At 52.1% G+C, this 15,586-nt stretch overlaps 1 protein-coding gene and 1 pseudogene across 1 annotated transcript; one reads left to right on the forward strand and one right to left on the reverse strand.

Annotated features, from left to right (window-relative positions):
* Window positions 1–6,713: 6,713 nt before the first annotated feature.
* LRRC3 (leucine rich repeat containing 3) lies at window positions 6,714–9,489 on the reverse strand. The gene is made up of 2 exons (XM_036994940.2): window positions 9,346–9,489; window positions 6,714–8,758 (listed from the first exon to the last, which is right to left on the reverse strand). The coding sequence occupies exon 2, from the start codon at window positions 8,642–8,644 to the stop codon at window positions 7,862–7,864; it is 783 nt and encodes a 260-aa protein (XP_036850835.1). The 5' UTR covers window positions 8,645–8,758; window positions 9,346–9,489; the 3' UTR covers window positions 6,714–7,861.
* Window positions 9,490–11,022: 1,533 nt separating this feature from the next.
* LOC108391419 (BRCA1-A complex subunit Abraxas 1 pseudogene) lies at window positions 11,023–12,753 on the forward strand (annotated as a pseudogene).
* Window positions 12,754–15,586: the final 2,833 nt, after the last annotated feature.

Genomic DNA, 15,586 nt, shown 5'->3' on the forward strand with positions numbered 1-15,586 from the left:
GGATCCGGCGAGCCTGCAGGAAAAGAAGGGGCTCTGTGGCTCTTCCTGTGACTCCGAGGTATTATTGTTAATCCGGTAAGGGCTCCTGTCTTTGCTTGATTTTATTTAGACTTAATTTAATTTTATTTAATCAGCTTGCGCAGATCTTAAACATTCTGTTCAGGGAGTTTTGCCAATTGTCCACATCCATGTAGCTGTCCTCCAAACGAGGCCCCCAGGGCAACCTTGAACCCCATTCCGGTCCATCCCCACCCTGCCACCCGTGGCTTTCTGTCACTTGTCCATGTTGGATTTCCTGATTTCGTTCTGTGGAGCCACGCAGCCTGCACTCCACGCCTGCCACGTTCACTCAGCTCAGTGTGTCTGGAAGCCCCCCGAGTTCGTGCATCAGCAGGTGGCTCATTCTTATGGCTGGTTTGTATTCATTTTTATTCCGTATTCCACCTTACAGATATTCTGCCACTTGGTTATCCCTCCTATTGATCAACTTCAGGTTGTAAACCATTCAGGGTTGCTATAAACCTCACTGAATAGTTTTTGTGGACACGTTTTTATTTCTCTTGGTAAACTGTACAGGCAGAACCACTGGGTTATAGCACAGGTAGGTGATGGCTTAGCTTTATAACAAACCACATGTTCCCCAAGGGACCCTTCCCATGGCCTTCATTCTCCTAACAGCACAAATCACTCTCAGACCCATGCCACAGGTTTACCACGAAACACTCTAGCCCTCTGCTCTGATCACTGCTGTGCCCCAAGGCCTGGGGGTGCCCCCTGATGGTACCAGAGTCCCAGCAGCTCCAGCCTGCATGGTGTGCAATGGAGAAGACAGCGTGGCACCCTGCCTATGGTGTGCTTGCCCCACAGAAAAGCACAAGAGTGTGAGCTAGAAACCTGCTGGTCTCGGTAGGAGAATCTTGTGGGCTCAGTTAACCAATAAATGCATAAAAGTATCTGAGCCCAACTTCTGCTTCATTTCCATGGTAAGAGGACCGCAGAGTGCCAGAGGGGCAGGCGCCACCCACTGTGTGCACAAAGCCATGGGTGGGGTTCCGTGGCTGCTGTAACAAACTGTCACACATTAGTGGTTTCAACAGTGGAAATGTACTGCCTCACGGTTCTGGAAGTGAGAAGCACCCCCCGCCCCCAAAGTCATTGTGGGCAGGCTGCCTTCCTTGAGTGGCTCTAGGGGCTGCCGTACGGGGCCTGCCTGGCTAGTACCTGAAGTGGGTGCAGCGGGGTGCCAGCTGAGCATGGGGTAACAGGTGCTGAGGTCTCTGGGGAGCAGAATGGCCAATGCCCATCCTGGGGGAGAACCTCTCGCTGACCCTTGCGATAGACCAGTGCCCTTGTGGGAGTGGGCATGGGGGCCTCCAGCCTGGCCCTAGGTGCCACCCTGCACGTGGGCTTGGCCAGTGGACTCTTGGTGAAGTCCAGCTTGGGGGTGACCACTGCTCAGAGCTGCCTCCGGGTCCTCATCACTGGCCTTTGCAGCATCTGAGTGTTGGGGGGCTGGCTGGCTGGAGGGTGTGTGCCTTGATGCCGTGCTCCCATTCCCTCTCTGGCCAGCATCATGGCCATGGTGCCAGGTGCAGACCCTGCCACATTCAGCTCCCAGTATGGGCATCTGGCTCCTGGTTGGTGGTACAGGGATGGCACCATGGGCCAGGCTCATGTTCTGCATCCCATGCAAGGCCTTTCTTCAACCTGGTGCTAGCCAGGACACCTTTCGATTGGACCATGCTCCAGGGTCTGCACTTCCTAGAGTGAGAACGTCCAGGCCTGGGCATCCGAGGGCCAGACCACAGCCTAGCTCTGCCCAAACAGCCAAACCCTGAGCTCGTCTTGTCATCGCTCTCCTCTGGACCTCTTGGGTTTCTCATCTGAAAGTAGAGTCTGCTGACCACACTGGGCCCCTGTAAGAATCAGCAGTGGCCCCTCGTGAGCAAGCCCAGCCAGGGGTTCGTGCTGGCTGCTGCCTCTCCCTGGTGGGCAGCCCTGCCCTGGGCACACCCAGCAGCCTGAGGGGCCTGCTGATTTCAGGCGCGCTTCCTGCAGGCTGTGTCGTATAGCTGCCGCTGGGCCTCGGGTTTCTCCCATCCTAGCCCAGCCTGCCATAAGCCGCTCCCCCTCCAACCCACCTCCCCACCTCTGAGCCTGGGGGCCATGCAAGGCCCTTCCTGAAAGCTGACCCAAAGCACCTGCCTGTCAGACATGAGGTTCCTTCTCGGGATCCCAGCCCTGCACCCAGCCTGTCTCATGGGGAGCCCCTCCCATCTGCCAAGGGGGCCTCAGGCCTCCCCTGAACAAGGGGATATGACGAGTGTGTGCACACACCTGCCGCAGGGGTGTGTGGGTGAGCATGCATGCGCGTGTGTGCCCTGCTGTGCTCCCACACTGTGGCCCCCGCCTGCTCCCCAAGGGCCCTTCCTCCGGGAGGGGTGCTCCCATCCTGTCTCTCTGGAAAGGTCAAGGAGCGAGGCCAGCAGGTGGCGTGAGCTCCTGAAGATGCAGCATTCAGTGTACAGTGACCCCAAGAACCAAGACTCAGTGATGGCAAGTAGGGTGGCCATGGGGCATCGCTGGCTTCTGCTCTGACCACGCTGGCCGTTCCTGAAGTGAGGAAGCCATATCAGTTCCCCAAGGCTGCCATACACTCTGTGGTCTATGCCACAGAAATTTATTATTTTACATTCTGGAGGTCCTGCAGCCTGGGGTGGAATCAGAAGCCTCCTGATGAAGCCACAGGCTGTTTTATCTGTCAGGGAGCTCTGTTCACCCAAGAGGCCTGGGAGCAAGGGCCTGAGTGGACACAGTGGACACCCATAGCCTCCAGACTATGACCTTGCAATGCTGCCTCTTCTGAAAGAAACCAACTCCCCAGCGTGACGGCTGAGCCCCAAGAGGCGGATACAGGCCCAGGGAACATCCCAGCCCATGCAAGGGTCGTTCCTCTTTATGGAAGATTCCAGCTGACAAATGGAGAAGGAATAGCAGAGCTGAGAATCACTGGTCTGGGACTCCCGGGAGCTAACAGACTTATGGGATGGGCCTCGGTGGCTGCTGACATCACAGAGACCACCAGAAGTAACTCCCTTCTGAGGGGGTCACACCGCCACAGCGAACTGGCCTTGCTAGAGAAATCAAATGGAACTATCCCTTTACAGGAGAAGGGACAGAGGATCATGCTGAATGGCGCGGCAGGGACACACCCAGCAAAGCCCAGAGGGGAGGGAGCCTGCAGGACAAACAACGGGTCTCAGCTGGACAGCTACCAGAGGACCCCAAGCAGACAGATGAGGAGCCCATTGGAGGAGCTGTGGGCGACGCGGCAGCCAGCAGCACTGTCTGAACATTATGGAGGTCCTGACTCAGGCAGACTTGGGAGCTCAAGAGACAGTCAGGGAAATGCGAGCAGTAGACAAATAAATACGCAATGACTCACGGAATCTTCATGATCTTTAGGCGTGATATGGTTTTGTGTGAGTGTGCTTTTGAGACCCTGTGTATAAAAGATTCCTGCTGACATATTCACAGGTGAGATTTATGGGTCCTAGGATTGCTTTAAAGTATTTGGGGGGCAGCAGGACAGTCTGTGGGCTTGAGGACCAAAGCAGCAGGCTGGAGCTGGGGTTGATGGCTGTGGGGCTAGTGGGGTGAACGTCACCACCCCAGTCTCCCTTTCTTGGTGTATGTGCGAAATTTTCTGTGATTAGATGTGACAACTGAAACACTGATAGAAAAACAAACGGTGGCCCATCCAAACGGCAGAGTAGCAGTCCACATTGCGTGCCACCCCTGCATTCAGAAAGGAGTCCACTTACATGAGACTTCTAGGAAAAGTGCAACCTCAGAAAAATGTCACCATTCTCACAGAGAGAACCCACTGGGCTGGGAGAAAAGGGTGGGTTGTTTGCAGCCACAGAGGGATTGCTCAAGGGACCTCTTTGGAAAGGGCAGGGCCTGGTGATGCCGTGGGGGACAAGCAGGCATCACTGATGTGGAAGGAGAGACCTCCCCTCATCCCAGAAGCTGAGGGGCAGGGCGGGTGCAGGAAGCTGGGGGAGAACCCCGGGTGTCCCTGGGGACACACGTGCCTGGCCAAGGCAGCTGGGAGCAGCAGGCCAGCCAGGCAGGCAGGGGCTCCAGCACCTGCACACCCCGCCCATGACCAGGCTTTCCACGCGGTGGGCTCACAGGTCTGGCAGTGCCGTGAGGTCTGCAGTGACGGGGTGGGGACAGGGCGAGTGGCCCTCAGAGATGTGGATGGTGGAATCCACCCTAGCCAATTTAAGTGCAAAGAGGTTTACTGAGGGCTCACAGGCGGCGAGGGGCACAGCAGGATCAGGCTTCAGGGTGAGCTTCCAGGAAGGCCAATTCCAGAGATGGCCCCAGGCTCCTGCTGTGGCCAGGAGCTGCAGAGGGTCCAGAACATTCCATGTCCACCATAGTCTGCACCGGCAGCCCTGCTTCCTCCGCAGGTAACCCAGTGCTGGGTGACAGCCCCTTGCAAAGGCATCTGCCAAGAACCGGCAGGAGGGAGACCAGGGAGCAAGGCGCTGGGCAAGCGGCAGGGCAGGGCCAGCGCCCATGGGGGTGCCAGGCGTGTTCAGGGCCCTGCCCATCTCTGCTGTCCAGAATCCTAAGAAGGTGGACTCCCATTCCTGCCTTGACTTGCTGATGCCCCACATGCTGCTGACCCTCTGGAAGGCACTGCCCAAGCCAGCCCGGCCCCACTCCAACCTGCCCCGACCAGTGGGCAGGCCACAGCACACCTCTGAGACCCCACTGTGAACGCAACCAGCTATGGGTCAGAGCCCGCAATGGGGGCTGTGCAACCCCTGCTTTTAACCCTTCTCAGCCCTGCTTCCTGCCTGGAAAGAACTTCCATTAAGAAAAATACATCCAGCTTTAACCCCGATCTCACGTCTAATTTAAAACTGTCACCCACCCTCACTGCAGGCTGGACTGGGGTCCCCCGGTTCCCTGGGTTTAGGGCTGACTCCTCTGCTCCAGGGTCCTTCCTCAGAGGAGCCATTTCCCGCATCCTTGGCTGTCAGCCCTCCCAGCCCAGCGCTGTAGCGCTATAGCCTGCAGCCACTCCGTGGAGGGGCCTGGTCAAGACTTCTGGAGTGGGGCTGGGGCCTCCCGTGTGCAGGGCCCCCTGCCCCGGGAGGCTGCCCCACCAGAGACAGCCCCCACATGTCAGGATAGCTCTGCTGGGGCCCGCAGTACACCGCTCACCCCCACCACTGAGTGCATCCGTGATGAGGCCAGGGGCCAAGGGAGCAGAAAGTCTCTCTCCAGCCCTTCCAGAGCAAGGGGGGCAGGGCTCCAGGGGCCCCTGAAGGCCCATGAGCCCCTCAGCACCCCCTCCGCTGGTCTGAGACCTCCCTAGAAGACCCCCCACCACTCCCATGGGAAGAGGGGCCCAGCCCCACCCTGAGCTAGAGCAGCCTCCAGGCCTGTCCACTGGCTCCACCCCCTGCCCCATGAGGGGCCCAAGCGGGCTGCCCTAACCCCCAGCCCCATGAAGGGCTGCCTCCTGTGGAGAAAGGGGTTCAGCAGACGAGGTGAAGTAGGGCTGTGCAGCAAACTCTACCTGGATTGTCTACACTGGACCCCCTGAGGGGCATGCTTGATGCCCACCTCTGCATATTTAAGACAGGGTCAAATGCCCACTCACGCTAGGCCCATCAGTGCAGGGGGGTGGGCCCAGGCAGGGCATCTTAGCAGGTCCCTTAGTAGGACAGGAGGGGAGAGGAGAGGGAAGGGGACTGGAGGGGGGAAGGGAGGGCAGGGGCGGGGAGGGCTGTGCCCCAGGAGGGCGGGGTCTCCCAGGCACCAGGGTGGGGGCTGCCGTGAGCAGGCAGGAGCTTCAGGGTCCTGCAGTTGGGGCTGACGTGCCCAGGAGGACCAGTTGCCCCCTGACCCTGGGCTTGGGATAAGAGGGAGAGGGTCCTTCTGGTGTGCCCTGGGGTCTTGGCCCTGCTTCCTCTTCCCAGCAGGCCCACAGGAGCAGAAGGGCTGGGGAGGCCCAGGAAAGGGGCAGGGGGGGAGCCCCATCCCCATCTGGGTGGAATCCAGGCTCTGGGCTGACACTGCTCCAAGGGAAGTGCCCCCCAGGTGCTGAGGCCGGGCCATTCCCACAGGGCCCTGGGGTCCACCCCCTCATGGGGCCGGACTGCTCTCTGCCCAGGGCCATGTCCTTCAGGCAAACCCACTGGGTGGCGAGCTCTTTGTGAGAGACCCCTTCCCTGCTGCGTGCGCCCGGCATAGGTTGGGGGGAACCCAGACCACTAAGGAGCCTGTGTGCTGCTGGGCAGCCAGCAGCCACACTTGCCTGCTCCCACGGCCTGTGTCACACTTGTCCCCTGAGTGGACTGGTGCTATGACTAGCTGCTCAGTCTAGTTCTCACTGGAAAGGCGGGTGGGCTGTCAGTGTCCGGTGGACTGGCATCATTCAAGCATGGTGCCTCTGGAGGCAGCGGGGCAGGTGACACGCGGCATCTGAGCCCTGCCTCCTGCTCCCGTAGGCCTGGCCCGGGCGCTGGGCAGAGAAGGGCTCACTCTGGACTGTCAGCACAGAGCCCCTGTCCACGTGGTACCTGCCGCATGCTGGGCCAGGGCGCAGGTGTGAGGCGTTTGTAGGTGTTCGTAAGCCTTTGAAAAGATCTGCTTGATGAGGCTTCCAAAGCCCCTTACACTGTACGTTCGTTCACAAGCAGTTTATTCCTATTTGCTTCCCCCTAGAATATCTGAAGTAGTTTAAAATACACTCATACAAAAAAAGACAGTAAAAAATAAAACTGGAAAGACAGATCAGAGTTATATAGGTGGAGGTAACATCTACCCTGAACGTGAAATAACAGGTAAGAAACTTGAGCGCTAAATGGGCTCGGAGATTCCTGGCAGCAAAGGTGGAGAGAGAGGGAGAGGAAGAGAGGGAGGGCCTGCTGCTGCAGAGGAGGAAGGCCCTGCCCACGGGCCTTGGAGGCCCAACACCAGGCCGGGTCCTTTGACAAGGAGCTGCCGTTGGGTCTGAAGGCAGAAAGGCACTGCAGGGTAGCAGCCCAGGATGCCGGGTCCCAGAGCCGGCCCCGATGGCTCAGCAGGAGGCAGGGTGGGGCCACTTTGTCTGGCTGCCGACACTGCCCCTTTGATGATCTACTCTGGACCTTCCTTGGGTTTTTCTCCATGGTTTTGGGGGGCTTGGCGGGTGGGGTTCTTTTCCCTCTCACTGCACTGAAATTTTGGGATAACAGACATTCTGAGAATAAACCAAGTAGTTCTAAGGTTCTATTTGGGCTGCACCTTTCACTTACCTATCTAAAACACCCTGGTCTCCACCACCTTGCTCTGTAAAGAATTCTATGGTCAAGTGTGTTCCGTAAATACCAGTAGGGAAACAGAGGCAAGTAAGTTCTGCAGTGTATGGATTATCTGTGCCTTCAACAGAAGGATCCGAGTTCCAGACGGCCGCGGGCAGGTCTCACACTCACGGGCACGAGTCCTTTCTCCTCCAGGCACGGTGGGGAGGCGTGCGGAGTGGAAAGGACATCCTGACACAGAGCATCATATGGACAGCCTGGCTTAAGTGCCCCTGGGTCATTTCCTGACTGTGTCATCCTGGGCAAGTCATTCCATGTCTCGAAGTTTTGGTTTCCTTGTCTGTCAAATGAGTCTGATGGTAAAATTATCTGACTGAAAGGAAGTTGAAACAACTAAACACCATACAGGGAAGGAAGCGCTCTGTGAGAGTGAGGCACAGAAGTGGCTAGTGGCTGCGATCATCCACCGCGGCGGCGGACATCGAAGCATGAGCCAGTAACCGTCTTCTGCCAAGCGATGGAGATGGGCACTAGGGCATGGGGCTGATGGGGTCCTTGGACACAGGGGTGCTAGGCAGGGACTTGAGGTACTCCAGGTGCCTCCTGGCGTCCTCCTGGTTCTGGCGCACATAGTACACGACGTAGGTGATCACCATGGTGAACCAGCCGAACATGGTGACCAGCATGACCACATCCGTGGTCTTGCGGTGGGAGCTGCAGAAGCTGACGCCAGAGTCGAGAGCCTGGATCAGTGGCTTCCCCACGTACTCCTCCTGCACCGAGGTGTGGCAGGCGATCCCGTCCACCGAGTCCGGGTCCAGCTTCAGCTCCCACAGGGCCTCCTGCAGGGCACACTCGCAGTGCAGGGGGTTGTGTGACAGGCGGATCTTGGCGCTGAGCTTGCCCAGTGCGTCCTTCGGAATCCTCCGGATGTGATTGTGGGACAGGTCCAGCAGCCGCAGGCCCCCAGCCAGGCCGGAGAAGGCGGCGGGGCCGATGGACTCGATGGCGTTCTGAGACAAGTCCAGCTCTCTCAGCTGGCTCAGGTGCTGGAAGGCGCCATTGGGGATGCGAGCGATTTTGTTGGCATCAAGCTTCAGGAGCACGGCGTCCACAGGGATGTCCTTGGGGACCTCCTGCAGGCCCCTGGCACTGCAGTGGACAGCCACAGCCCCAGCGTGGTCAGGGCACTGACAGCTCTGGGGGCAGGAGGCACCCAGGCGCAGGCAGAGGAGGAGGAGGAGGAGCAGGAGGCACAGCCCTCCTATGGGGCCCGGCAGTGTCGAGGGGCTCTGTTTGTCCGTGGGGCCCATTCTGACTGCCCCTGGGGACAGTCGGCAGGCTCCTCTCCACTCCCCTGGCCACCGCTGCCCAAGTGACCATCGACACAAACTCTCGTGCCTCCGTGCCAGGAAAACGGTTCCGTTCTGAAAGACAGGAGCGGAGGGCACTGCCGCTGTGGCCCCTGGGAGCCGCACTCGGACTTCGGGGAGGTGCCACGGGCTAACTGAAGCATCTAGGCAGTGGGGGTTCTCTAACTTATTTCCAGACACTCCCCGTGCCACCCTGAAGAGCAAGGACGGGTTGTGCTGCCAGCTGAGCAGGTGGCCCAGAAACTGCCGCCCCGCCCTGGGCACACCCACTGCACACCGAGGGCCAGGGCCTGGGCAGCGCTCGCGGGGTGGCCCCCCGGGGCTGGAAGCGGACGCAGGCAGGGGCTGCGCCCGGCGCGGAGAGGCTCACGGCCCTAAACAATTCGGTCTCCGCTGCCAGCCCTGATGGGAATGGGCGCCCGCGCCCGCGCCGGGCTGCGCCTTGCATCTACGTGAGGTTTCTGAAAGAAGGGAACGGAGGAAGAAGCCTAGCGAGCCCCGGGCGCGCGGCCTGCGCTGGGAAGCCTGTGGCGGGGCGCGGGGTCCCGGGCCGGAGGGGCGTGGACGCGGGACCCCCGGGACCTGCGAGCGGGGAGGCACAGGGACCCGGGGCCATGCTTCCCGGCGGGGCGGGGGCTTACCTGCGCGGCCGCGGCCGGAGGCTGCTCTGCAGAGACCCTCAGCCGCGCGCAGCCCGACCCGCCGCCACGCCCGGGCGCGGAGGCCACCCCCGGGCCTGCGCCCACGTCCGCGGCCGCTCCGGACACAAGAGAGCGGGCCGGGCGAGGGGCGGGGCCCGGGCGGGGCCGGGACGAGCGTGTCGGGGGGCGGGGCCCGGGCGGGGCGGGGCCTGAGGGTGAAAGGCAGGGACTGGGCGCGGAGAGGGGCGTGCCTGGTGGGGAGGAACGGGATGGGCAGCCGGGTGGTGCCGGGAAGACGCGAGGCCGGGATGGGGTCGGAGGACTGGGGACAGGGAGGAGTGGGCTAGGGGGCCTAGGGTGTGCGAGGCCCAGCGACGCGGGGCCCGAGGGAGAGGGGCGTGTCCCGGGCGGGGACGGCGTGGAGCCTGAGGCCAAGGCCAGGGCGGCGGGCAGGCCGTGGGCGCGGAGCCCCGCCGCGCCCTCGGGCCCCTTGCCCCGCGCTGGTCATCCTGCCTTGCGCTCCCTGAGCGCCGAGGATGGAGACCCCCGGTCGCGCGGAGCCCCCCCTGTGCATCCCTCGCAGGCCCCGCCCAGCGCCGCGAAGCCGGTTAGTAGGGTTGGTCCTCCGCCCAGCTGGGCCCCCTACTGCGGACAACCCTTACTCCGTCCCCTCCCCTTGTGTCTTCGGGTCCCTCGTGTGCACATTCCGGGCGGGGTAGGGGATGAGGGAGGGGCCGCTAAGCTTTAAGCTAGAGCCTTCTTAGGGTTTTTAAAGCTGCTTTATTGTGGTGTAATAATACACAAACGACTTATTTTAATTTTATACGTTTTGACATTTGTATACGTCCATGAACCCCTCACCACATTCACGCTGGTAAATGCCCGGAAGTTCCCCTTTCACTTATAGCCCCATCGCCAGGAAGCACTGATCATTGTGGATCAGTTTACATTTCCTATAAGTGGAACTTATATAATGGGTATGCACCTCGTCTAGCTTGTTTCATTCATCATGATTACCAAGTTCATTATCAATAGTTACTCCTGTTAGTGCTGAGTAGTAATCCAGTATAGGAGTGTTCCGCACGTCGTAACCACTCACCTGTTCATGGACACTTGGGTTGTTTCCGGTTGTTGATACAAACTTGATATGAACATGGTGTACAGTCCTGGAGCAAATATTCTTATTTCTCTAAGGTAAATATCTAGGAGTGGAATGTCTGGATCATATGATAGCTGTATGTTTAACTTTTAAGAAACTGCCAAACTGAAATTTTACGTTTCTGCTGACAATGCATTGCTTTACATCTTTATCAGCGTTTGTTAAGGTCCCTCTTTTTAATTTTAGACATTCTCAGAGACGTATAGTGGTAGATCTTACTGTGATTTTAATTCGTGCTTCCTGGTGACAAATGATGTTGAGTAACTTTTCTTCTGTTTCTATGTAATTTGTCTGTCTGTAGGGAGATGTTCTGCTCAAATCTTTTACCTACTTTCAGTTGAGTTGTTTTTGACTGAGTTTTGAGAGTTCTTGAATATTATTGATGTGAATCCCATATCTGATATGTGATTTGTATATATTTTCTTTAAGTCTGTGAATTATCTTTTCATTCTCTTAAATTGTGTCCAAAGAGCAGAAATTTTTAATTATGATTAAGTCCAATTTGTCAATTAAAAAAAAATTTTATAGGTAATGCTTTTGGTGTCATATGGAAGAAATCTTTGTCTAACACAAAGTCAGAAGGATTTTATAGGCTAGATTTTGCATTTGGATCTATTTTCCAGTTTAAGTTAATATTGGAATGTAGTGTGAGGCATGATTCAAGTTTGGTTGTTTGCATGTGAATATCCAGTTTCCAGGACTGTTGTAAATATCTTTTATCTGCTGAACTCAACAGAGGTGCCTTTGCAGCTCTGCTGAAAATCAGTGGTCCGCGGCGGTGGAGGCGTAAGCATGGAGGGTGAGAGCATGTCAGCGGTGTGCTGTCCGGCATAGAGCTCGGTGCACTCGCCTTCCAGCACCTCAACACTGATTCGGATTCGGAAAGTTTTCTCTTTGGGGAAGTGAAAGACGAAGCCAAGAATAGCATTACTGATTCCCAAAAGGATGATGTTGAAGTTATTTATACAACTGCTTTTACAATTCTTCTGGTGAAACGAATAAGGAAGCAGCAAAGAAAATATTGTCAAGGGTCAAAAAAGATGTGGTTGGTTGGTACAAATTCCAGCGTCATTAAAACCAGGTCATGACATCTAGAGAGAGACTGCTTCACAAAAACTTCCAACAGTATCTTTCAAGCCGGGAACTTGTCTTTCTGCTGTTAACACCAAGTATAATAACAGAAAGCTGCTCTATTCTTCGGCTGGAGCATGCCTTACATAAACCTCAGAAAGGACTTTTCTACAGGATACCGTTAATGGTGGCCAATCTGGGCATGTCCGAACAACTGGGTTATAAAACTGTATCAGATTCCTGTATGTCTGTTGGTTTTAGCCAAGCACTGAAAACACACAGCCCTGAATTTTTTGGATCTTTAAAGGAGGTACAGAAGGTAAATGAAATGTATGCTTCTTTAAAAGAGGAATTAAAGGATATATACAAAAAAGTAGAACACAGTGAGCGAGCAATAGAGATGTAAACAGACTGAAACAAGAAATTAAAAACAGAAAACACACACAGATTCAAGCAGCACAAGAGAAGACTGTTGTCCAAAAAGATCCTCAGGAGAACATTTTTCTTTGTCAAACTTTACAAACTTTTCTTCCAGATTGTGACTTTCTTCATTCATGTGTTATCTCCTAGATAAATAGGCATATTTCTAAAAGTAGCTGTAATACCAACCATCACCTCAATGCGGTAGACAACCTGACCTTAGTGGTGGAATACAGGGACAGTCCTGAACCTAGTCCAGCTAGCAGTGTGCTGCAAAAGACTAAGCATGAAGCTTTAGATGCAGATGATGGATGGCAAGTTAAGAAGTCACGGCTGTTAGAGAAACAAAACAAACCATCTAAAACAGATACTGTTAGTAGTAACCAAGAAAAAACATCCACAGCAAGGAGCCCAGAAACAGATGAAGAGATAGAAAAAAAATGAAAGGTTCTGCTGCATTTATTTTATAAAGTACTTTAAAAAATACCAGATGCTCTTAGTCTAAAACTAAAACTTTTTGTACTTTTACTAAACTGTTGAGGGAAAAGTTTAAATATTCTTTTAAACCAGTACGGCACTCTTTACAACTGGAAGAACCAACCCTATCTTCACAATATAAGTCTAAAGTTAGTATGAAAATTTAATTTTTTATCTAACTCATTAACATTCCTTCTCCTTAAGTTATGAAAAACAGTACATTTATGGCTAGGGTTATCAGATAAAATGCTGGGCACCATACAATGTTATTACTTATATTTAAAAATTACCCATTGTTTAGTTGGAAAAAAAAATCAGTGGTCCCTGTATGTATGTGCCTTTCTATTTTCCTATTTTTATGAAAATATTCCAAGCTGTCTTCATTGCTGTAGCTCTATAATAATTCTTAAAATCAGGTAGTATAAATCTTCCAACTCTGTTCTTTCACAAAGTTAATTTGGTCATCTTAGATCCTTTGCATTTCCTCGTGGATTTTAGAACCAGCTTACCAGCTTCTACCAAAAAAGCCCCGTGGGTTTTGTTGGGAATTGCACTGAATCTATAGATCAGTTCGAGACAAGTACCATCTTGACAATATTGAGTCTTCCATTCCATGAACATGGTATACCTCCTAATTTATTTAGAATTTCTTTTATTTTTCTCATCTGCATTGTGTAGTTTTTGGCTTAAAGATCTTGCACATCTTTCATCACATTTATCTCTGATAATTTTATGTTACTTTTTTTTTCAATTTCTGTTTGGTAAATGCTAATATATAGAAGTACAATTGATTTTTGTATACTGACCTTAACTTTGCTAACCTCCTTATTAGTTCTGGTAATACCTTAGGATTTTCTACATACATAATCATTTTATCTGTAAATAAAAAGACTTCATTTTTGTACCTAATGGCACTAGCTAGAGCCTCTAGTTCAACTGAGTAGGAAGAGTGAGAGCTGATATCCGATTCCTCCTGCTCTTAGGATGAAAGCATTTAGTCTTCCACCATTGAGAATGATGGTGGCTGTACATTTTTTAAAGCTGTTCTTAACAGTAGGAGGAAGTTTTCTTTGTGAGAATAAAGGCAACCTCACTTGAAATGGAGTCTGGAAGCCCTGAAGGGAACTCTTTCATGCCTACTGTTCTTTGCAGCCTGCATAGCCAGCAGGAAGAAGGAAGATAAGAATACTTTTGACAAGAGCAGACATATTCCACATGGGAATTTATCTCCTGCTTTTAAGGAAAAGGAGGACCTCTCCCTGCCCAGCAACAATGCACTAATCACCATTTGCAGCCAATGAGAAACTGCTGAAGCGTCAAACTCTGTTCTTCTTCAATGAATTTTGTTTAAAACAATCCTCCCAAATTTCCTCCAAAGCCCTAATAAAAGCTGGTGTTCCCTTTGTCTCTTGTCAGACTTGCCTATCATTCACCATAGTTTGCTTGTTCCAAATTACAGTTCTTTTGCTATTCCCAAATAGACTCATTTTAGTAGTAAAATAACTGACAGTACTATTTCTAAGGTTGATACCTTCTGTTATTAGTTTGCTGAGAGTTTTTATCATGAACGGATGTTGGGTTTTCTCAAACGTTTTTTTCCGGCACCTATTGAGAATCTTGTTTTTATTAGTCTGTCAAAAATGGTGGATTATATTGGTGTATTTTCAAGTGTTAAATCGACCTATTGTCATTGGAATAAATCCCATTTGGTCATGATGTGTCATCATTTTTATATTCTGTTGAATTATTTAATAGATATTAGAGCTGCTGAGGTTATTTTTGCCTTGACTGAATGTTGGTAGCTTACATCTCTCAAGGAATTATCCATTTCTTCAAAGTTGTTGAATTCATCAGCATAAATTTGTTCATAATATTCCTTTATTATCTTTTCAATATAGAATATGAAGTGATGTCACTTCATTCCTGATAATGGTCATCTACGTCTTCTCTCTTTTCTTTTACTGATTAGCTAAGGATAGAAGTCTGTTGGTTTTATCTATACTCTCGAAGAACTAGTTTTTGGTTTCACTGATTTCTCTATTACTTTCCTTTTATTTTTTACTGCTATAAATTTCCCTCTAAGTCCTGCGTTAGGTGCATCCCAGAAATTCTGAGATGTTGCATTTTCATATTCATTAAGTTTAAAGTACTTTCAATTTACCTTTTGATTTCCTTTTTGACCCATTGGTTTAGACATGTGTTGTTTCCATATATTTGGGGATTTTTCCAGATATCTTTCTGGTTTTGAATATTAGTTGAAATCCATTGTTGTTAGAAAACATACTCTGTATGTTTCGGGTCCTTTTAAATGTACTGAGACTTGTTTCATGGTCCAGGAAATGTCCTGTGTTAATAATTGTGACATGTGCACTTAAATGTGTGTTGTGTGTTGCTCAGTGGAATATTCTATAAATGTTGATGAGATCAAGTTTGCTGATAGTGCTATTCTACATTGCTACTGATTTTCTGTCTATTTGCCCTATTAGTTGTTGAGTGAGAGGTACTGAGTCTCTGACTCTAGTTGTAGGTTTGTCTGTCTCTTTCTACTTGCACTTCCATCAGTTTTTGCTTCCTCCATTTTGAAGCCTTACATTCAGATTAGTATGTCCTTTTGATTAATTAAACACTTTATTGTTATGAAAGGGCCCTCTTCTACCCTTGGATTCTTTGCCTTGAACTCTACCTTGACATTAACATGGCCATTCAGGTTAGCATGGATGCCTTCTTCCATCCTTTTATTTTTAGCCTCCTGTGTCTTTATGCTTAGTTTCCTTCAGAATTTCTATAACATCCAAGTATCTTCCTCAATACAGTCATTAACTACAAAGGGAAAAATCATAACTTTACAGTGGAGAATCCACCCCCATGTGACCAAGAAACTATCATCAGTAATAAGACAGATGACATCATATGGTGCTTGTTTTGCTGGACTGGGAAACACATCCCTTCTGTGGTATTTTTGCCAGACACACATGATCTCCTTCAGGCGACACACCCACAGTGGGAGACATTTCACAAGGTGACTGATGGGTACACTTCAAACATGAGGACATCACAGTGATGAGGAAAGCCTGACCAAGTCACTGTCACAGACGGGGAAAGACTAACGGAAGT

Source organism: Manis javanica, chromosome 3 (assembly GCF_040802235.1).
Source record: "Manis javanica isolate MJ-LG chromosome 3, MJ_LKY, whole genome shotgun sequence".
In the NCBI taxonomy this organism is placed as follows: domain Eukaryota; kingdom Metazoa; phylum Chordata; class Mammalia; order Pholidota; family Manidae; genus Manis; species Manis javanica.

Excerpts from the sequence above, each read along its gene's own strand:
- LRRC3 (XM_036994940.2), bottom strand. The coding sequence starts at position 8,644 with ATGGGCCCCACGGACAAACAGAGCCCCTCGACACTGCCGGGCCCCATA.